The following is a 23,976-nucleotide window of genomic DNA, read 5'->3' on the forward strand; positions in this document are numbered from 1 at the left end:
TATATATAATTTATAAAACAAATTAAACATATATAATTGTTGTTTGCATTCTAAATAAAAAATATCCTTTTAAAATATAAAATATAAATTATATTGTCATAACAATTATTGTTTATTGCCCCAAAAATATGAATAATATTGCTCTAATTTAATTCTTAATTATCATTATGCAGATATATTTCTTCTCCACTCTTGTAATTCTACTTGATAGATTAAATTTCATGTTCCTCTCCTATATTAATAGTTTGAGTGTCAAGATAGATATTGAAAAACATTTTAAGAATATAACTGAAAAATAATATTTTCAATACTATATATATATATATATATAGCAATGAACTATAGTATGAAAATTGAGTGTTGCTTATTGCTTATTAGGAATGGTAATAAGGTTGGATTGTGCTTACCCAACCTCGAATTCGAAATTCTAAATTTGAATTAAGGAGAGTTGAAAACAATGATATAATCTCCAATTTTGCGGGTTTCAGGTAAATCAAACTCGATAGGAATCTATCTGAAACATGTATTTATATATATATGTTTTATATATATAATTATATGTAATATTGTAATTTTATATATTTTAATCGAGTTCGGGCAGTTACGAGGTAGGATATAAACTATATAAAATTCGAATTTAAACTCAATCATATTTAATTTTCTATGTTAAATTCAGGTTGAGTTCAAGAATATTCATATATTCGGTTTTAATTGTTATCTCCAATTACTGAAACAAGAAAAGTCGAATGGAATGGACTAACTCATGAGTCCTTATTGAATTTCGTGGGAAAAAGGAAAACTCATACATATGCCATCACAAAATATCTAATCAATGTGGTGCAATTAAGGTTCATGGTCCACTGTTTAGTTTGTAAATCATGAGTAAGACTCCTCTCCATTAATGGAGAGGCAAGTTATATTTTGGAGTGTATTTTTAAGGTTAAAGTTGTAATTTCAATGAAAAGTAAAGGTTATAAATGTCATTACCTATTGAATTTTTAGTGTATTTCTTGCTAACTTGCCTCTCCATTAATGGAGAAGAGTCTAACTAGTAAATCATGCACAGTGACCCACCCCCTCTCTTTCTGTTTGGTTATAATAGAAACTTATAACCAAAGATAAAGATAAACAGAAATAAAGATAAACAAGCACCCCAAAGATATAATAACTATCATTAGGACATTTAGAAATTTCAAGTACGTACCAGCATGATTCTATTACTAACAGCCGAAATCCTAAAACAAAGAAATAAGAAATAGAGACAGAGATAATAACAGTACTAGTAAACTACTACTACTACTAATAATAATAATAATAATAAATAAAATGTGCTCAGAGACAGAGAGAAAGAGAGTGAAGCTCAAAGTAGCCATCACCAAAAATGTCTCTGTTTCCACTTTCCTTGCACCTTCTTGGTCTGCCAAACTTTGTGATATCTTCACCATTCTCTATGTACTCTTCTTCTGACCCACTTTCTTCTTCATCACATGCTTCTTCTTCACCATCATAATCTACTTCATCTTCTTCATCATCATCATCATCATCATCTTCATCATTAACACTGTCAAAGAGTCTAAGCCTGAGTCTGCCATTGCTACGTTCAGCTTGAAAATAAGGTTGAGGAGAAGAAGAAGTTACAGCCTCTAAGATTAACCTACCATCTTCACGGTAAGGCCTAACTTGTACTCCTCCAAAATCAGTGAGTGATGTTAATGGAGGTGGAAAGTTATTACTCTTATTCAGTTTTTTAGACATGTAGTTAAAGTTTCTGTTAACTTCTACTACTGGAATATGAGTATCACTATCTCCAATGAAACCTGAGCTATGTTCTGATGAAAACAAAGACATTTCATCACTGCTATCACTGTCATTACTACCAGTTTCGCAGCCAAGATTCTCAGTGCACATTTCCAAGCTCTTTGCACTCAGCATTGAAGATGAGAATTTAACAGTGGGGTGAACATAGACATTCTCACCTTCAGGATCTTCAGTTTTGTTACAAATGTTGGATAATGGTTGAATGAAACTCCATGAATGTTTGTCACTATTCATGCTATGTTCATTGTTTGTAATTGTGTTATTGAATGGTTTTTCTTTGACATCAGAGTCAGGGTTGGACCCTTCTGTTGGAGAAAGCTTAAGCCTCAAGACACGTGGTTCCATAAGAAGGGGTTCAAGACTAGATTGGAACCCTTGAAGGACACTTGAAGAAGAAGAAGAAGAAGAAGAAGACATTGGCCTTATCCACAATGAAAACAGAGGAAAGAAACAGAGTAAAGGAAGAAACAGAGGATAAGTTTTAGTTGAACAAGTAGAAAGAAAACTTAGGATATGTAGTGAAAACTGAAGTTTTAAAAATTAAAATAAAAACAATGGATTGGTTCCTTGGAAAAGAGAGAAAGAAGCAGGTAGAGAAGAGAGGAATGGATATGTAAGAGCAGTGAAAAGAGTGAGGGTGTATATATAGAGGAGGAGTGGTAAAATCCCCTTGTTATTTTAATATTCTATTAGTTTGGAATAGAAAATGAAATATTGTTTAAGAGATGTGATTTTTCTTCCTGTAGCATATGCATAGATCAGTTAATTTGTTATAAGGCCAATTTTATTAACTGCATTAAGATTAAGAAGATATAAATACAAATACATAGCTTATCATGATTGTGAAAGTTTTCAGCCACCCACCACATGATTGGTTAAAATTGAAGTCATGTTATTGCTGAAAATATATATAGAGTTGCATCATTTTCACTATCTATTTTCACACACTAACCAAATCTCACTTGTGGTTGTTCCTTTCAGCTTAGTTTTTGATGTGTGGATAAGATTTTTTTTAAATGGGGTTGAATGTAAAGTGAGAGAAGAAAGTTAAAATAATCTTGTGTGTATTATCATGTGAAGGATAACAATTTTGTGTCTTCTGTTGTTTATTTTTTTTAATGTATGTAGATATAAAAGAGTAAAAGTAAGTAAACGACACAGTTTCATTTGTTTTAACTTAATGTTGTTAACTTATATTATAATATTCAAATAATGGAGCTTGGTGTTGAACTTAATCATTAAAAAAAATCAAAATATATTTGCTCAAGTAGCAATGAGTTTGGTTCCTTTAATTAGGTTGACTTGAATTTCAAAACTTTTAAAAAATAGATGTTACGAGAGTGGTGTCTCCTTTATGAATTTTGTGGTTGGTACTTTTAACTTCCATATCTTCTGGTTATTTTAAGAGTTGGATTTTAGAGGAGAAATGATAAAAAAATTGGCTTGAAAGTTATCTCGTAGTTATATTTCATGATTTTTAGGTCTTTATGTTTTTTATTCCTCTCCAAAATCTAACTTCAAACTAACCTTAACTGAGTTCCTTTTTCACATGAAATATCAGAATAAAAAAACAACTCAATGTATATTAGATTAGGATACTCATTCTTGAACATAAATACTCTCTAAAAATACCCTTCCCTCTCAAGGTCTTCACCTTCTTTTTTTTAGAAAGTATTCACCTCCATCAAGCATATACTTTTTAATATTTTAGGGCCTGTTTATATATGAAAATATTTCCTGTTTCTATTACTTATGCTTATTAATAATTGCAAAAAAGTTACATTGTTTTCATCTTTAAAGATTTGTACATAATAAAGTAAACAAAATTTCATTATTTGTAATGGTACAATCTTTTGAAAATTATGAAACAAAATGAAAACGATGTGTTATTTTTGAAGATTATTGATACATATTATAAATGGAAATAATAAAGTTTCGGTAAATTAAATAAACCCTATTTATTATTTCTATTCATAAACATAGAGAGTAGAGACACAATAGAAAAAGCGTAATTTAGGTGTTATTGTCATTTGCTTCCTTTGAAGATTCATGTTTCTGGCAGTGTAGATGGGACATTGTATGCACCCTCCACTTAGGTGTTGCTGTTTATTGACATAGTAGAGAAGTATCTTTTGATATTCTTAGTTTTTGTTTGGGCCTTCGGCATTACAGGGGTATCAAGAAAAAAATATTTTACCTTCCGAATTTTAATAAAATTATATAAACTATTACTCTGACGTATTTTTTTTTTCCATTTTCTCTCTAAAATTTGACTTGCAGATATGAATGATGCTATTGATACGGGAAGAGTGTAGAGTCACAAGTGAAACATCACGTCTAAACTAAAACTTAAGACATTAGTTCTATGAGTATTTTCTACTTATAACTCATTTCACTCCTCCCGTATATTCAATATGAGACTTCACACTTGAATAAACCCAGCAATCTCCCACTCAAGTGTGGGTACCACACACTTTCTGGTATGCTCCCTCTTAAGTCTAGCATGTCCCAGCCGAACCATTGGATCTGATACCACGTGTTGGACCAGACTGCGACTAGGGAGCCTCCAACCACGAAGAATTTCAATTGTTACCGAGGTATGGGAAGAGTAGAAGGCACAAGTGAGACATCATATCTTAAACCAAACCTTAAGGTATTAATTTTATGTTTATTGCAAACTCCTATGATACTCTCCATTGAATATAAGATAATATATTACTACTTAAAGTCAACTTGAGCTAACAAAAGGAACCGATTGAATGAATGATGCATAATTAGCCAAAACTGCACGACAGATGCATATACATAACCATGCCAAATGACAATTTATTTACCACATGTGTCTAAGAACAAATAACTGCAAAATCAAATCACATCAATTTACAATCAGAATGTATAAACAATGCAAAACATAGTCTACAATCATTTTTTTCCCAGTCCAACCTTAATTAGCATATATTAGCTGATTGATTTGTGGTCCCTCATAACATGATAACATTAGATTTCAGACAAATGCTGACGTAAAACATGAATTATACAGTCCCAAGCTTAGTTTTGAGACATATTTAATGCTGTCTATAAAATAACCTTATTCCAATAAAGGAGCTTATGTTTATAAATGATGAAACCGGTTAAGGCAATAAGAGAGGGGGCCATGAGTCCCTTGCTGGTTTTGATACACTACACTCACACTGTCTTCCTAGCTAGTTATTCTATAAATATTAAGCATTTTTTTGTATAACTAAATGTATCTTTTCGCCTTTTGGATAAGGAACTAATTTTTTTGGAGTGTGTAATTGTCTTTCCCAACAAGTGTCACTCGTAGGAATCGAATATTTGATATTTTAATCTACCAATTAATCCAATAAAATCTTACGTCACTATACTAACGTCTAGTTTGTATAAATATTAAGCGTTTAACATAAATTAAAAGGGAGTGAAGATGAGGGGAGGGGGAGGGAAACGAATATGAGAAGGGAAATAAAATAGGGGACAAGAATATATGCTCCTTCAACATTTTCTCCCAAAATGTCAATGGCCTCAACATGGAATATGCTTGCATAATACTCCCTTTGCGGTTCAACTGCATTGACCAACTATGGCCTCACCATGGAATATGCTTGCATAATATTTATAAAATGTTATTTATACTACTTTTATTTCAAAGTTAATGATGATTAAATATAAATAGGAGATGATGTAGTGACATTATAAAAAACAGTTACATCATCCATAATCTTTTTCTCAAAACTTTCTGAATTGCATAAACTTTCTTTAATGTAGAATGTGAACCCTAAAGCTACCTAGATTGATCTCTTCATATTCACTCTACCCTAATGTATAGTTTATTAATCACACATTTGTATATTAATATTAGCCTTTGTTGGGAAAGAAAGGCCATGCTTTGTCCTTCATAAACCAACCTAAAATGTTAACAGGCATAGTATGCTTACCTATTTTTAGTGAGTTTTTGGAAAATTTATTGTATCCGGAGCACTTAGTTTAAGTGTTTTAAGTGAAGTTTATTGTTAATAAGACTACTATAATAAATTTGTTGATAGCTATAATATTTCAATTAATCAATATTGTTACTTTAACTACTCAAGATTTAAACAATAATTTCTACAAATTTTAATAAGTAATTACACTTACTAATGCTGATATTTTTTTATTCCACTGATCATACACATTCCATTAAATGGAATAAAAATAACTTTTTTATTTATAATATCATTTGCTGCTTTATGGGTTGACCACTTCCTCATAGATCAACACAACTCCTTTTACTAAGCTTTGTCTTCACTCATATACTTTATAGGAAAACTTTCAGTAAATTATCCATCACAGAATTGTTCCAAGTCAAACATGTGTTAACTGTGAAGTTTTTTAAGTAATAGATTCCTGAAAAGAATATACATCTTGTTGAATTATGTAGTAAATATCATTCCTCACAAACCATCCTCAATTTTATAGTCTAATACCTATATTGTTCTATATAATTTCAGGATCTCTCATTCAGTGTGAGTCAATTTGTGGACTTTATGCTTACTCAGATTGGGTTTAGTGGTGGGTTTGAGAGTGTGTGGGCATGTTATGGAGGCTTTGTATTCGGCCCTACTTTGATTGGGTTTTGACCTATTAAGATTATATAAGTTTTTATATATGGCATTATGGATTAAGTGGTTGTTGTTTGCATCGAGTGTGTCAAAATAAATGATTGTTGAGGTGTTTAGCTTAGTATTCGGGAAGGGTTCACATATGTTCTCAAAAAAGTGAGACAACATATGTGCTCTCATTCGAAACTGTTGTGAATGGTTTCTTTGGACTTATGTCAAATGAGAGAAGGGTATGTCAGAATATCAATTTCTTACTCACATTAACAGTTATATTATATTAATCCAAATTATATGTCCAAAACAAGAGTAAGGTACAATATGTTTAAGAGGATAGATTTGTATATATGCATCAATAAAAATAGAGTAGGATGCAATCCAAAAACAAATCATGAGACATGAAGATTTTGAATATCAATATGTAGCGTTCTAAGTTTTTTCTCAATATCTGATAACCCTTCCTGAATCTGTAATAGCCTGTTAAGTCTATTCTGCATATGATCTAGGTAGAATTTGCTAAGGACTTTCAGTGAAATCCTTGTTCATGGCCTCATCAAGTTCATATGCCAAGGTATCTCCTTTGCTTTTCACCTTATATATCAACAATCAACAACCCAATCAAGCAACCAATAAGAATTTTTGTTGACCATCATACATAATTCTCAATAACGAAGACTACGAGGAGTGGTTTTTTGATAGTAAATGCATATTTCTTAACATAATATATGAAGCTGTGTTGCAAGATTTACACTTCTTGAACATTCTATACTCATTCACATTGTCCTTTGTAGGGATTGTTTGGGACAGACCTGTGCCAATTCCTGGCTCAGGATTGCAACACACTAGCATATCTCATTCCAGGGACTTGTCTTCCATTTAACATTGTTCATTATGATCCAAAAAGTGGTTGGAGTAGATATAAAGAAAGCCTTCCCTATCCGCACCCTGGTATTGTCTGATATACTCTAAAACAGTAAAATCTGATGATATGATGCACAAGAACATGGGTATAGAATAATGTCTTGCTTAATACAAATCATTGAACTGATTAACAGGACAAGGTTGCAATACCACCTTGTTGATCAGATTATTGATTTTCTTTCAAAGTAATGAATTCATGCAAAGAAAATATTACATAATACATACTATAATGAACGTTTTGCTTAACACAAATCACTGAACTGATTAAAGCTCATCTGTGTGGCTTTTGTCCATTGAATTTTGGGTCCTAATATGCTGCTACACATTGTACACTATATGCACATTTTTCAAGTTTCAATAACACAGTCCTCTTAATTATTTGGTCCTAACATTTTCCATGAACTGTGTATTATTCAGCACTTCTTTGTTGAACCTATAGCTGCCAAGATTAAATTGTGATGGTGTGCTACTACTAACCTTCCTGAAGACCTAAAAGAAGGGTATGAGTACATAAAGATTGGGAGACACAAGAAGCACATAAAATTCGAGTTGGATAAGGTATTAGAGGCCTTGAAAGTTTCAGTGCAAGTGTGATCCATTAATAGGGTAGCTAGCTAGATTCAAATTAGCCATGCCTATAAAGCTTTCAGATAACTTCCCTGCAATTGGTTTAGGTTGTCTACTCAGCTATAAGGCTATATAGCCTACAAGGTGAAACCACAAAAATATGATTTGGTCCTAAAGTATTCAAGCAAACTGCATATGCAATCAATGAATCAATTGTAATAACATAGAAAAGGCAAGTGCAGATCCGGCAACCAAAAACAAATTGCCAGAAAATAGAGCACATACATTTCTGAACGAAGCTAATACTTTTTCTTGTTTGCCGGATATATTAAGAGCATATAACTGGTAAGCTTTAAAAATTTCAAACTATGGAATATGAATATCTAAAACAAAACAGATTATAGCTAGATGTTTTTGTCTGAAACAAGCAAGTCAGTCGAAAATTTTAACCGGCCTCCCCCCGGTAAATCTGAAGTAAAAGTCGTACGCCTAAGTGCTATGGGTCTTCCTAAATCTGAAGGCCTGTCAATTTTGATTCCAATTCATCATGATCAGCATCTTCCTCGGCCTCATCATCAAAGTCTTCTCCTTCAGGATCATTGTCCTCCAAAGGACCCAGCATATCAGGTGAATTTTTAAATATATTCTTCAACTCATCAATCCCTTCATCAGATATGAAGTTAAAATTAATGTTTAGGGACTTAAATCCAGGTCTTTGGACAACAGCTTCAGCCAAAAGCCTAGCTCCTGACCATGTGATCAAATTTGTGCTCAAATCAAGTTCATTTAGTTGGCCATGACCTCCTTCTAGTGCCTTACTGATCAAAATTGCACCTTCATCCTTTAGTTCATTCTCTGACAAATTTAGCTTCATGAGGAACTGCTTTGATGATATGCAGGCAGCCAAAGAAGGAACAGCTTTTGCAGTTATGTCATTTCCCGACATATCCAAAATTTCCAACAATGGTGCAGATTCCTTGAGTGCATTAGCAAGGATTTCTGCACCATCATCCTCCAGGTTCAAATAACTGAGGTATATCTCTGTAAGATCAGAAAATGCCGGTATAACTTTACTTAAAGCAACTCCAGCTTCCACGCCAAACATGTTGTCACGCAAGTCAAGTGTCTTCAAATGCGCACAAGCCCCAAGTGCTTCAGCCAGGGCAATTCCACCATCAGAGCCTACCCTGGTAGATGAACACTGAAAATCTTCCAAAGCAAGGGAACGTTTCACAATTTCAGAAATAGCAATTGCCCCTTCATCTCCAGTCATGTTGTTATGGAAACGAAGAACCCTAAGCTTTTCAGTTGAAGGAATCAGTTCAGAAATTGCTTTTGCAGCTTCCTCTGATATACCATCATTCATCAAATAAAGCTCCTCCAGGTTATTTTGCGATTTCAGGAGTGACCGAAATGCTCTGACCCCCTTTTCACCCAAGGCATTATTTGACAGGTTCAGAAATCTTAAATCACAACCTTCAAGCGCGGAAGAAAATATAGTTATTACTTCGAGAGCTTCCGCTTCTGGTCTTCCAGCAATAAAATCTGATAGATCTACTTCTTTCAGTTGATCCTTAATTGATTTTAGGATAGGTTCAGCAACATGAGCAGCATCCAAGCCAAAACTTCTATTGCTGAAACATATCTTGGTATATGTGTTTGGTCCCATCAGAGGTTTCAAAAGTTCTGCAGCTTCCTCCCCGTCAATAAAGGCTCTAGGACCTCCAGATATGTCAAAAAATGTTTTCCCAGTTGCGCTAGCCTTTTCAGGTACCAACTCTTCGTCCTCCTTTACTCTTGGACCTCTTTTCAAAACCTCCAACATGAGCTTACTTGATTCCCTGGCATACATTTGCACAGAAGAACTTCCATCACCATCAGGCTCCTTCTCGAAGTGCTGGTTTGCTGTAGCAAAAGCTATATCCTCGATTTGTTTTGCATCCTCCTCAGCCTCTTCTTTGCTAAGCAGTCCATACTTTTTAGAGAAAATGGATGGATTTGTAAGGTTCTTGGTCATCCGTTCTACAAGCTTTAGCCTAGTACTCTGGCTAAGGGGCCATAATTTGATTGAAAGTGGACGGTGCTGGTACGCCTGTGCTGTAGGATCCATACCAAGGCAACCTGGAAATAAGTGTAACAGCAACATTTACATGTGTCAAACATGACTACATTTCACCAATAATAGAGGACAATAGGAAAGAAAATTGCTTTCCGATGCCTCTATTCATTCTACTATCCAACAACAACTACAAATTGATCTACAAGGGAAACATCATTCCGGTTTGAACCATGGGTTTTAGACAATAAAAGCAGCACACCTTAGTCATAGACAGTGTAGTATACGATTTTCGCAATACTTGTCTAGCCAGCCACAAACTTTTGAAGATAATCCAAGGATAATAAAATCTTTAGTTTGTATCAGTTAATAACCACCCCTAAGGTGGAGTCAGGGATGACCTGCCACAGCCATGGTCACCCCAAGCTATATTTAATTCCTTTATTTTAGTATATAAAAATATTTATGGTACCCCAATTTTGAAATGTTTACATATATTAGTAGTGTATTATTGAAAGTTTAAAATATCTCTTATACATGTTTATTTACGAAACTATGTTAATTATAAGTTTATTTCATATACTATGTATGTAATAATCCAAGTCGTCATTATTTGTAAGTTTCATACTCTTTAGTTTTGGCCGAGGGTGATCCTCGACGCAATGGTAAGATTGTTTGCATTATGACTTGGAGATCTCGGGTTCAAATCTTAGAAACAAACATATTCCCACGGATCTGCTGTTTCAGAAATAAATATAGTTCAAACATCTAACGGGTATATTTTCAATAATAACAACCAATTAAATTAAGAGTGAATATCACTCTGGTCTTTATAAATTTCTGTAACAATTTGATCCAAGAAAGTAAAAAACTCAAACTAGTACTCAAATATTGCTAATGTAAGTCAAAATAGTCTCTATCATTCGTCATACAAAAATGCTAAAATAGACTAATTTGACTCACATTTGATATTTTGATACCATTTTGAGTTGTTCAATTTTTCATGAACCAAATTGTTAGAAAACTTTACTCTTAAATTAAAGACCAGGGAATGAAAAATTACAAAGACCCAATTGGGAGGAAAAAATAACAGTGTGTTCCCTGTGTATGCATATGCGCTATTCAAATGGCGGAACAAACTCAAATTAAAAAATGGAGAGGGAAAAAAAACTAAAGTCCTTGACAGAAAAAAAGAAAAACAAAATTAATAATAATAATAAAAAAAGAACGTTATCGAAAAGAAACAGATAAGATAAAGAAAGGATTCGGTACCTGAGTGGGAGTGCGAGATTATGATGAGGAACAGCGAAAAACCCTAGATAGAGTGTGAAACAGCGCTTTTTGATGATTATAAGAGAAGCTACACAAATTTTGATTTTTGACAACTGAATCTTTGGTGCCAATTTGTTAAAGGCCTTTTATGATGGTACGGTTTCTGGTGGAGCGGCAGAAAAAATTGAAATTTAAAATAAATTATTGTTTCAGTTGAAATTTCAAATTAAATTAAAAAAATGTGTATCTGCGAAAATAGTTTTGGGTTTAGAGGAAAGTTTAGGGGCATACAGGGATGGTAACCTTTGTTCTGAAGTAGTTCCTTCATCCTCTATTTTATTGTTTCTGGAATAGTTTAAATATTTATTGGTTATTTATCTCCTCTCATTGTTAATTGATTTTGAAATGCAACCTTAATATGATATCATAGCAATAACTAACTTCTTTCCGGTTGTCATGAACCAAAAATGCACTTTAGTTATGAGTTAAAGGTAACCATTCACCTGGTCCGACAGACTTATGTGGAGAGGGCATGTTAGAAAGTAAATCTCACATCACTTACCTCATTGTCTCGAAAATGATTCAAATATATGTTGGACTATCATTGCCAACTAATTTTGAGATAAACCTTAACAACTATGAGTCCATGACCATACCTTTTATTATTAGAGTCACACCAATTTTTATTTTTTTGAACAAGATTAGCTCTTGATGCCACAGCTGGGCCTCGCAGTCTTGATCACCCTTTGAGAGGTACTGGAAATGGTACTTCGAAGAGTATATATGTAAACCTTATATGTCCATCCATTTGGGCTGGATCAATTGTTGGTTGTGGCTTCTCCGGAATGATTTAATTTTTCAATATTGAATTTGTTTTTTTCTTGCTCTAAATCGTATTTCGTATGGCAGAATTTTTTTTTTGGATTGGTCTTAACTTCATTATTCATAATGATGTTAATAGCAACTTAACTATACACGTAAATCTGTTATGGATGGATAAAAAATACAAACAACTATGAATGTCTCTATGTTCGTTACTATATAAATTCATTGGTGCATTATGAACAAAATTTTCTTCTAGAACTCCTCATTTCATCTTGACGAGATAATGAAATTGATTTTTCTATATTCTTGAAATATTCTTAATACTTGTTTTCCTAACTTCAAATATTCTTTTATGGAGTGAATGTTAAACCCACTTAATTGTCTCCTTATGTGTATTGGTTAAATAATACGTGGATATGAGTACTATTTGTTCTCTTAAATACTTGTTATTTTTATTAATGAATTTTGGAGTAATAAAAATCTTAGTCAATGTAAATCACCCCCTTGCCTCGGAGATCCCTGGTTATAGCATGTTACACCTAATTTCCTTTTATAGTAAAAGCTAATTGTCAGAACTCAGAAGTAAGGTAATTTTGGTTATTCCCATTGAATAAATTAAGCTGTGTGTCTGTGATATGTACCCAAAGAAAACAAATTATTTTCCTGTGTCCTTGACTTTTTTCAATAATGGCTTGGTCAACCTGGTCAAAAAGAGTATTGTCTTCAAAGAATGACACTTGAATCTGGCACTTTTAATGGACTTACCAACTCATAATTCAGGAGATTCAATAAGCTTTACTCTGACATTAATTAACATCAATTTATATCTACCCATATGGTTGTTAGTACATAGTACAGTACCGATAGTAATATTTTTAATTTAACAAGATGCTACTTTCTCTTCCATCAACAATGTCCTTCAATAACTGACCTCAAACTCAAAGATAAAATATTCATTTAAGAGAATAATATTGGAGAAAAACTTATATAGATATGCATATAACGCATCATATATGGAGACAGGTACATTTTACGATTTTTGATGCTATCATTTAAAATTAAAATTAATTATAATTAAAAATATTAATATGTTGTCAGAATCTTATTAATTGTCTATATATAATTTCATCTTCACATAAGTATTCTTAATAATGAGCTTCGAAATACTCTCTTCTTTTAATAATAGAGCTAGCGATATATTGCATGGTCACTACTTATAAATTTGCGTTGACATGCATGCAGTTAAATTTAACAGGACTCATTATCATACCCAATAATAAAGAGAACAAGCAAAGTGATAATTTACTCATAGCGAATAAATTATCACTATGAGTAAAACCGAAGTTTTATAATATACAACGATCAAAATAAAAATAAATTATAAGGACTAAAAGAAAAATGTTGTAAATTTTAAGGGGTATAATATATTTAAGCCTAACAATAATAATAAGATAATAAAAACTGTATACATGTAAAGCGATATATGTGCGTGTCTTTAACTTTACTTATTCTATTAAAAAAAACAACAATCATTCTTTAAGAAAAACTATTTTTGGTGAGACAAGGTATAGTGAATGTTAAGAAATAAGATTTGGGTTACTGTAATGTACATTTTTCTTCATGTGCATTAATTCAAAACATCAAATATGAAAAATGATCATTCAACTAATGAATCAACACCAAAATTTGATCTAAATTCATGCATGTTATATTCGAAATATAAATTACATATTATAGGACCTTTCCACTTAAAAACAAAGATGAATAGTGAAAATTAAAAACAGTTTCAATCAAATTGTTAAATTAGTACAAATTTGTATTGAACTTTCTCACTAAGTAAAATGTCGAGGATATCCTATCTCTTTGTCCCCAAGTTATTATATGACGTAGTTGATAAGATATTAATCTAGCACGATGCTTTTCATTCTTTCACTAGCCTAAAAAAATGCCTTTTGTGCTTCATTATACTCATTCATCAAACCATAGTGGGGCTATATTAGTTTTGAAGTTGTTTGCACGCTTGCCCAATCGTTGTTATTTGAGACACTTTTGGCATCATGCATTTGGAATTCTATCATTTCATAATGCCATTAAAATTAATACATAAAATGTTCAACTGCACCTAAAGATTCTTCAGGGAATTCTATTATTATGAAACATTAAAGCTTAGGCATGCCTAGTTTGGTGGAGAATGCATGGGATCAATATTATTAAAAAAAAAAGAGTATAACTTGTTTCAATCAAGTGGGTTCTACGTTTCCCTTCCATACTAGAGTATGAGTCACTTCAATCTCTCAACTCTTTTCCTCTTCATATTGCTATGTTCTTACTTAATTTCTAGGAATTAAAATATTATTTTGTTGCTTTATATTATTTATATATTTTGTTTGGTGTTGTAACAAGATAAAGCGTTAAATTAGTATTTATTTTATTTTTAAAATTTTAATTTCACCATATAATAAAATAAAACATCAATTTAGGCATTTATCTTTCAAATGTTTATGGATTTCACTATTCTATCATAACAATGTTAATTAGATTTACACCATAATATGTCTAATTTGAAATATATTCATTTTCCATCATTGAAATATGTATTTTTTTCGCATGACAATGGTTAGATGTCTTTTGTATTTAATATAATTAACAATGTTATGATAATAGGGTGAAATGGCTAGAAATATAAATTAACACATTATTTTACTATAGTATCAAAATAAACTTAATAATAACATCAAAATAATGTTTTAGCCTAATTTTTATACTATGTATGAAGTACGTGGTCATCAAAACTTTTGTGAATACTGAATTGGGTTGCCCAGCAATTAATTAAGCTAAATCTAGCTTTTTATTTCCGCATTAATTAAGCTAAATCTAGCCCTGAATTGGGTTGTCAGTGTAAAGAATTATGCACAATCACTGCATTATTCACCATTCATTTGGATTATTTTTTGTGAAAAGTTAAACATAATTGAAAATAAATGATAGATAATAGAGTGACAGTATAAAAAACTCTTACACTGTCGGTGTATACATTTTTTTCTCTTTTATTAATAGTGTATGTAGTCTTTATAATAATAAAAGAATGCAAAACTGGTAGATTGAATGGACCAAAAGCTAGCCATCCGTTCTATGACACTTTAAATTAGGAATCCTTATTTTAATAAATGGGTCATTTATGCCAAAACAGCATTTACTTTATATCTTTTTCTCTTTAATATTTTATTCTTGTGGGGAATCCATTGTTCTTAATACTTATCACTCAAGTTTGTCTTGACAAAATTAGAATCTCCTTTACCAAAAGAAGGAAACAAACTCCCCTTAAAATAAGCTTTGATAAGAAGGTATTAGGCACCAACTATCCATTAATAATGATATTATGGACTTATGGTGCAAACTTTTGAAGCTTTTTCAATTCTTATTAAACTGTCAAAATTATTATAAGGTAACAACTTGGGCTTTAGTGCTTTACTAGGGTAGTTTCAGCTTTTCAGATTAATGTTGGAAAACTCTTGTGTGTGGCTTTTAATATGGCCACGTTACTAATTGAAGACCGAAGACCGTGGTTCTTAGGCCTCAGTTCTATACTAGAGGTGAACTTTTTAGTACAAAGAAAAATAGACAATTATAAACAATGCATGTAAGGATTTTGTTAACAAGTACTTCATATAATTTTTAAGAGTAGAAAAATAAAAGTAATCTAACATTAAAAAAAATTAAATCTAACACTAGTGGATCTCAGTGATTAAACAATAAAGCAACTAAAGCACTTACTTTAATCTCACACTTTTACAGTGCCTTATATTTTTGTATTAAGGTTTTTGTTAGAACTTTTCTACTTAACAAAAAAAAATCAGATACTAAGAAGGCCAATGTCTTATATTTCTAGTTTTTATTATAACATGAAATCATATATGTTAAAGAGTTTTGATGTCATATGTCATAATCTTTTTCCAATATTGGACTCTTCAGTACGAGACAGAAACTCCTTCCTTATCGGTGGAGTTAAAGGTGCACACAAGAATCCACCAAAATGCAAATCTTCATCCAAAACAAAGAAAGCCTCCTACATGAAAAGGATAACCAAATAACTTGGATATTAACGATGACATATTACTACATTAACGAAATCCTTATGGGAATTTCCCTTCCACATAGGTAGACTAAAAGAGAAGCTAAGAAAATGGTTAAGGTCCCCCCTTACTCCAATCCTTAGAGATACCCCCATCACATTTAAGGTGAAACCCAGAAATTAATAATGTGAATATCCTATGTCCATATTCTGTTGTTAAGTGGGAACCAATCCAACTCAACCAGGTTGTCCACACCAGGACCATGATCCTGTATGTTTTTATATTGGCTAATGCCTAAGCCGTGAAATATCTTTGTCTTAGTTTCACCTAATGTCATTATCGGTTCAGTTAATGATAATGATGCGCTAGACTATATATATATATATATATATATATATTTGTGTGTTGTGCTACTATATGTTACCTAACTTGTAAAGTGCCCTTCTGCTACACTTAAGAAAAAGCTTTGTAAATTATGAGTAGGAACGTAAGGAAAGCCAAGGAAGATAGTGACATATATGGCAGCAAGTATTACAGGCTATTTAATGCTCGTGGCATAAGTGGTGTACCCAGTGGGTGGATGTGTGATGCTAACAGTGGGAGAGAAGTACTACACTGTAATCACCTAACTCAATCACCAGAACTTATATGAAATAAAAAGGTCTTGCATTGTGCTAATGTTGTGTGAATTTTACTATCTTGCTATCTTATTAATATGGGTTAAATTAGTAATTTTTTAGGTCAAATTAGTCTCTACTAAATGTTGTAAAACATGTTAAAAATAATTAATTTGACCTACAATTTAAATTTTTTGAGACAATCTTTGGTCTTTTTTTAAGGATTAAATTGGTAAGGTCGAAAAATAAGAGGGACTAAAATGTGTATCTATTCTTTTAACAACTCCTCTAATAAATTCGTATTAAAAACAAAATGAAGAAATGAAGTTTAACTGAGGATTTCTTTCGGCCAAGGCATGCATGAACATGCGAAGTTAGTAGTGAGTATTGAGTATCAGCTTTGGTCCCAACTGCGTCCATATTCTCTCTTGGTCCAATAGTGGCACTCAGCTCAAGGGAAAACGGAAGAAAAGTTATATAACAACAGAAATTTGTTATTTACGTTATGCACAAATGTAGTATTTAGAACGTAAAAAAGCTATTTTCCAAAAGGACAACGTTCTTTAATTTTTAATAGGAACATGACAATGAACAATATTAGGACGGGGACCCGAGTCCTGAACCAAGCTAGTTAACAAAATTATTTTGTAAGACAAGCTTTTAATACATTAACTTTTCATATTTGAAGATTATTGGATGTAGTGTATGAAGTTATATTTGAAGATTAGGTGGCATGTTATCTTCTTATTATGAGATTTTTACATTTCATAAAATATTAATAATAAGTTGTCAACACAAATAACTATTTTTAGGAACTTAAAATTGTGAAGAGAGTGAGAATATTAGATCCCACTATTTTAGATGGAAATATTAGATTCATGCAACCAATTGAGCACAACCTTAGAGGTTATACAACAAGTCAACAATACCCTTACTTTTACCTAATACTAGTAAAAATAGTAAATAATATTACATTTGTATAAGTGCGATCTTGTATATTATTTTATATTCATAGCTAGCCAATGAACTAATTCTACTTGACATTTTATTTTAATCAATTAGCATAATTTTTAGCTTTCAACTTATTAGCAATTTTCCATCTAACTTTCAACCAATTGTGTTAAGTAAAAAAATTTCTTTTCAAAATGTATAAATCATGCGGTTATTTAGGCTTTGTTTGGAGTGGGATTTTGGAGGGGAATGGAAGGGAAGAGATGACTTTGGAAAGTCTTCCCTTGTTTGGGAGTTGGATGAAGGAGATGGAAAGGTTTTGGAGGGTTTCTCAAACCCTCTAAAACCCCACATGTGTCTATTTTTAAAGTTCCCCAATTTGAGGTTTTTTATAGATAAAATGTCAAACTAGCTAAATATTTTTAGTAATATTATATAATTATACATTATTGTTCATTTCTCATTGTTAATTACATTTTTTGTTGAAAAATAAAAATATTATTACATTATCCTTAGTTAACCATCCCTCGTCTAAATTTCATACTCTTAAATAAGGGGGAATATTTCCTTCTTTTTTCCTTCCCTTCCTCCCCATTCTTAACCCTTTGATCACTCACTTTCCGTTTCCCTCATAACTCCCAAACAAAGCCATAGGGAATCTACAAGCAGCTACTATTACATGGTAAAAGTAAAATATAAACACTAACAAAATTGTCTAAAAAAAAGGAGTAAATCTTTTTTAAAGACACCAAAGTGGTCAGCTTGATGTTGAATGACTAATCTCGTGGATAGATATCATATCATATGATTCCAAACACATGATGATATATTTACAATTTTGTATCTATGTATTAATAATATTTACGTGGGTAGTGTAGTTTGACTACACTAACCCATGTTTGGTGTAGATTTTGAATTAATTATGAGAATGATATAGTTTTTATGGATCTCAAGAGTAGGGTCCACGATTTCACCAAAGTCGTAGATGAAAAATGTGATTTCCCACCAATCTCGTGGACTTGAGTCACAACTTTCTTATACATTCTCTCTCCTCAAGCGAAGTCGTGGATAGTATGCACAACTTCCATAGTCGTGTACACTATGCACAAGATTATATGAGATATGGTGATTTTTGAATTTCTCCTTTACACAAATATGGTAGGTTTATTTATTATTTTAGGGGTTAGTTTTATTGATTATAGTGTGAGTTTTTTAAAAAAGTTAAGATTTATGATTTTTAGTGTATATAAAGAATATGTTTAAATTACAATTGTAAAATTAAATTGAATATGATAATTTTACTAAAGCGTTAGTTTTATGGAATTTGGTTAAAGTTTTTGATATTTTTTAATATTTATTGTAGTAGTTATTTAAAAATAAAATGCATAAATTAAAATAATAAGACAATTTCATATAAATGAGATTGGTAATTGTATTAGGAATTCGAGAATGATTACATTAAAAAAATCAGAACGAGAATAGAAAATCCTAATGACACCTATGAGATGATGTTCCACATCCAGGTATCTTCCTCCTTCGAGGTGGTTAGACTCTTAGTTGTTGTTGTGATTGATGTTGTCTTCCACCTCTAACTAGTTGTGGTTGCTCCTCATATTCGTCATCATCTTCTTCATCAGCTTCATTGTCTTCGTCAGGTTGTGAAGGCATTGTGAGTTGATAATATTGTTGAGAGTTGAATGTCGATAATGGAGTATTTGAAGTAGTGTCAAACATTGATGACATTCCTATTTTTGGGACATTGAATATCTTACAATTATATAATATTGGACAACATTCAACTAACGAGGTAACTCATTGTACGATCTCTCCCAATCACCATAAATTTGGGACATTGCTATTTTTTTAGCAGTACAAGCCTTCCTATATGTCAACGTATAACCAAAACGAGTGACTACCTCTTTAACTAATGTTTTAATTAATATATCAGGATCTTCAGATACTAGTTGAACAATGCAGTTTGTGATGAAAGATGAGTTCAATTTCGTGTGATCTTGAGAAATATTAGTGGATACACAAGTGTGTCCTTCCACTAATTTTTTATAATCTCCCAAATGTCAACACTTCACACTTTTCGATGACCGAATTCTCCATTCATACCCATACTCGGCACCATAATATTTACATTTTGCAACATATTTATCCGACCTAGACTCATCCACATGGTAATCAACAGAATTCCTAATATGAAATTGTTTTACAGCACTAATTGTTGCTTCCTTTGATTAAAATTGTATATCAACAAAGAGATCATTATCCACATCATTACTTATGTGAGTACTTCTATATGGAAAACTTTGTCGAGACTGATAATCAATGCTAACGAAAAAAGATAAAGGAGTATCATATGTTATATTAACCGGTTCACTAATGGTAATCTGAACATCATCATCGTCGTCATCACATAGCTCAATGTCCTCCTCATCACTAAAATCACTAACAATATCTCTAATAATTGTCATCTACATATAAACATACAGTAACATATAAACATACAATATTAACATATAAACATACAGTAACGTTAAATAAAATTAATACGAGTCAATGAATTTATATTTTTAGTTACCTTGAATAACCACACTTCTTCAATTAGAATTACCCTAAATATTTCTCATACGTTTTCTTCCTTCAGTGTGGTTTAAGCCGGGGTGGGGGATGTATATATGTTGTTTGGATATCGTGGATCCAAGACACGACTTGGATCTCATGTCCTAAGTCCATAAGAATTGCATGAAACTCGTGTACCGGGCCTACGACATTGCCATGAAAGTCGTGTCCCAAGTGCACGACTTATATGAAGGCTGACACGGTGTAAGAAAGTCGTGGCTCAGGTCCACGAGATTGGTGGGAAATTGCTATTCCCTTCCACGATTTTGCTGAAATCGTGGACCTTATCCACAAGATCCATAAAAGCTACATCATTCCTGTAATTAATTTAAAACTTATACCAAACGTGGGATAGTGTAGTCAAACTACACTACCCACATAAATTTTCTTTTTATAAAAAATACCAAAGTGGTCCGCTTGATGTTGAATGACTAATCTCGTTTTAAGGGTGGATAGATATCATATCATATGATTCCAAACACATGATGATTTATTTAGAGTTTTGTATCTATGTATTAATAATATAACATTTTTTATCATATAAATTTAATATTTATTATTCATATATTAATTATGATAAATGGTGACTAACATATGAACCATACCAAAAAATGTGTATAGATATTCAATTGGTATATTTAACTAAGAAACTTAACAATCAATTATGTTAAATTAAAAGGTTGAATCATTGATCTAGTAGTATAAGGAACCGTTATATTCATAGAACGACCAAAAGATTTGATTTTTGAGAGCAACACTTGTTAAAAGAGGCAGTCACAAACTTAAAAAAGTAATTAGTATTTTACCATAAAATGAGAAGATACATTTGGCAATACTAAAAAAAATTAAAAGGTTGAGTATAAAAAAAATTGTATTGTAAAAATGCAAGTTTATTACTCAAATTATTGATGAACTTATTTTAACAATAATCATTTTTAATATTCAAACTAGTTGGAGTCATCAAAAGCGTTGATCTAGTTGTGTAATTAATAGATTCTCAAGGTCAAAAGTTTGGTTCTTGGGAGCAATAATATTTGTTTGGAAAGCAATCATAAATCCGGAAGAGATTAATTCCTTACATAAAAAAGTAAGATAATACATTTAATAGTACAAAAAAATGTGGGAGTTAAAATAACCGTAAGCTAGTGAACTTAACCCCGTTAGTTTTAGAACTTCATCAATTTAACCATCTTAAATTCCTGAACCATAAAATAACAATAAATAGAGTAGAGAAGGAACTGTGAAAAGGAATTATCAAGTAACTCTACTGAGAGAATTATTAAATGCAATTAACTCAGACAACTGGCATTGCCAGGTAAAAACCATTGGTTACAATCATCACTTACTGTTAAAATCTAAAATGGAAACAGTTAAAAAAAGTTAGCGGCCGTTATCGAGAGGAGTAACGGCGGATTCCTTGCCGGGGCTAGACGGTGTGCTAGTTTTTCCGGTGGCAACAAGACGTTGCACGAAGCTTTCGATTCTGTCTCCGTTAGTCTCCGTCAGTAACCGCTTCCCGCCAAACGGTAACGATTCTAGTCCCATCTCTTTTAGCATCTCCTTCTTCGTTCCCAAACCGAAAGCCTGCATAATCCATACTCAATTCAATTATAATTATTCCATTTTTATTTCCTTTACTTTTCTCTCATTTTATATTCCTCTCCACGTATGTTGTCGAAGCATGTCATGTTAAACTTTCATCTCAAAACTCAATCGATTAGTAACTAGAGGAGTAAATTAACATCATGTATTTAAACCATTACCTGGATTCTGACGTAATCCGTATGATTCCAGCAGAATGCGTTCCCCAACATTTGGTCAATGGTATCGGAAACACCGTCAAGAACAATGTCAACTACCGACGGCGTTGACCGGTTGCTATTTTCGCTTGCCCCCGCGCTTAATGATCCGTTACCGAAGGAGAGAACCATGAGATCCTCAATGCCGTTCGCGGACGGGAAATCGCGCTTGTTGTGGAGGACGTGTGTGACGGCGGCAGCTGTAGGGTTGTTCATCACGAGGCCGCCGTCCACGGCTGAGCATGAGGTATTTCCGTCTACGGAGGTGAAGTTGAAAGGCCTGAAATGCTTTGGAGTCGCTGACGTGGCACGGCACACTTTCCAGAGTTCGAAGTCGAAACTCGGAGACTCGGACGCGTCGGCGCGTGAAAACACGAATGGCGCTGAACTCTTGAGGTCGAAGCAAGGGATAAGGAGTGGTTTACACGTGTCTTTCAAGGTCAACAACCGTCCATTTTCCTCCTTTCTCTCGAAAACTTGCTTCAACACGTTGTTCATGCTCCTCGATGAGAATCTCCGGCACCGGCGAAATAATCCGCTCCTTTTGACCTTATACAGTTCGGAGTTCCTCTCCGTAATGAGACGTACTGAATCTCTGGCAGTGTAGAGAGGCCTGCCGAAGGCGTCTGCGGCGGTGATCATAGCGGCGAGGATGGCGCCAATGCCAGTACCGGCGATGATGTCGAAGAAATCGGCAATGTGAGCTTGAGGATCGGAGGATTGGAGACGGATCTGATCCTCGAGGTGAATGAGGGAAGCTCCGGCAACAATGGCGGTGGTTCCTCCGCCGTCAATGCTGAGAATGCGGGTTTTGTTATTGGTTTCATAGTGAGAGAGCCATTTGTGCTCTAGTTTGGAGAAAATCTCTAAGGTGACTTTACTCAGCTCCATTGCTCAATTCTTAATTTTCTCAATCACTTTATATTAATTATTGACTTAGAACAAACATAGAGGTACTGAATTGAATGTGTTGCAGGTGTGTGTACAGTGATAAGAGAGAAAAGTAAACAAGGAAGGTGAGAAAGCAAAGAGTGTGTCATGCTTTGATGGGGAGAGTTATTTATACTTGGAGTTTCTTAGAAATCAAGGAGAATGAAAAATAAATTATTGAAGGCATTTTCATTCAAGTAAAAAAAATGGTTACAAATTTACACATATGGAAACAGAGGTAACTACTTTTAAGTAACTTTCTTCCAAAGGTAATTGCTTTAATTAACTTTCTTAATGGAAAGAATGATTTAATATGTATTTACACAGTGTAAGTGTTTTTTATACTATCAACAAATCTTTACCATTCATGTGTTAACTATTATTGACTTTCAAACAAAGTATTACAAATCAATGATGGATGATGTGTTGACATTACCCAAGTTACACAATAATTATTAAAAAGATCATGTCCAACACAATCAATCGATATTGAGCTCGACACAATTAGTTTGCATAAGAGATTTGGCCAACACTCCGCTAAGTGCTCACTCACAATCGGCCAAGGCACATTCACACTCGGTCATGTGGTTCGCCCGTGTGCTCGATTATGGTGCACCAATTACTTGGTCATGGCACATTTGCACTCGGTCACGGAGCTCGCTCGGATGCTTAGTCGTGGCATACACCAACAATATGCTATAGCAAGCACCCCCATGGTGGAGAGAACCCAAACCCAGCCTAGAAATGAAAGATTGAAAGGAAGCATGAGGCAATTTTAGTGAAAGCATTAGCCAATTGGTGGAAAGAAGCAATTGGTAGAGGATGGATAAGATCGTGCTGAATTTTCTCATGAATTACATGACAATCAATCTCGGTAAATTTGGTTCTCTCATAGAAAACAGGATT

The 23,976-nt window shown here is 32.8% G+C and overlaps 3 protein-coding genes across 4 annotated transcripts; all 3 read right to left on the reverse strand.

Annotated features, from left to right (window-relative positions):
* LOC109346636 (protein FANTASTIC FOUR 1-like) lies at window positions 1,161–2,472 on the reverse strand. 2 transcript variants are annotated; one of them, XM_019586304.1, is made up of 2 exons: window positions 2,117–2,471; window positions 1,161–2,080 (listed from the first exon to the last, which is right to left on the reverse strand). In XM_019586304.1, the coding sequence occupies exons 1-2, from the start codon at window positions 2,233–2,235 to the stop codon at window positions 1,333–1,335; spliced, it is 867 nt and encodes a 288-aa protein (XP_019441849.1). In that variant the 5' UTR covers window positions 2,236–2,471; the 3' UTR covers window positions 1,161–1,332. The 2 variants fall into 2 exon arrangements, with proteins under 2 accessions (XP_019441849.1, XP_019441848.1); XM_019586303.1 differs by having other exon boundaries at window positions 1,161–2,472.
* Window positions 8,157–11,357, reverse strand: LOC109346638 (RAN GTPase-activating protein 1-like). The gene is made up of 2 exons (XM_019586305.1): window positions 11,248–11,357; window positions 8,157–10,040 (listed from the first exon to the last, which is right to left on the reverse strand). Exon 2 carries the CDS (start codon window positions 10,027–10,029, stop codon window positions 8,428–8,430), a length of 1,602 nt encoding a protein of 533 aa, XP_019441850.1. The 5' UTR covers window positions 10,030–10,040; window positions 11,248–11,357; the 3' UTR covers window positions 8,157–8,427.
* Window positions 21,538–23,163, reverse strand: LOC109346639 (probable inactive patatin-like protein 9). Its single transcript, XM_019586306.1, has 2 exons — window positions 22,105–23,163; window positions 21,538–21,925 (listed from the first exon to the last, which is right to left on the reverse strand). The coding sequence occupies exons 1-2, from the start codon at window positions 23,029–23,031 to the stop codon at window positions 21,722–21,724; spliced, it is 1,131 nt and encodes a 376-aa protein (XP_019441851.1). The 5' UTR covers window positions 23,032–23,163; the 3' UTR covers window positions 21,538–21,721.

This window comes from Lupinus angustifolius, chromosome LG04 (genome assembly GCF_001865875.1).
Source record: "Lupinus angustifolius cultivar Tanjil chromosome LG04, LupAngTanjil_v1.0, whole genome shotgun sequence".
Taxonomy (NCBI): domain Eukaryota; kingdom Viridiplantae; phylum Streptophyta; class Magnoliopsida; order Fabales; family Fabaceae; genus Lupinus; species Lupinus angustifolius.

Excerpts from the sequence above, each read along its gene's own strand:
- LOC109346639 (XM_019586306.1), bottom strand. The coding sequence starts at position 23,031 with ATGGAGCTGAGTAAAGTCACCTTAGAGATTTTCTCCAAACTAGAGCAC. Across the intron at positions 21,926-22,104 it reads CGGATTACGTCAGAATCCAG|GCTTTCGGTTTGGGAACGAA; the intron begins GTAATGGTTTAA and ends TGGATTATGCAG.
- LOC109346638 (XM_019586305.1), bottom strand. The coding sequence starts at position 10,029 with ATGGATCCTACAGCACAGGCGTACCAGCACCGTCCACTTTCAATCAAA.
- LOC109346636 (XM_019586303.1), bottom strand. The coding sequence starts at position 2,235 with ATGTCTTCTTCTTCTTCTTCTTCTTCTTCAAGTGTCCTTCAAGGGTTC.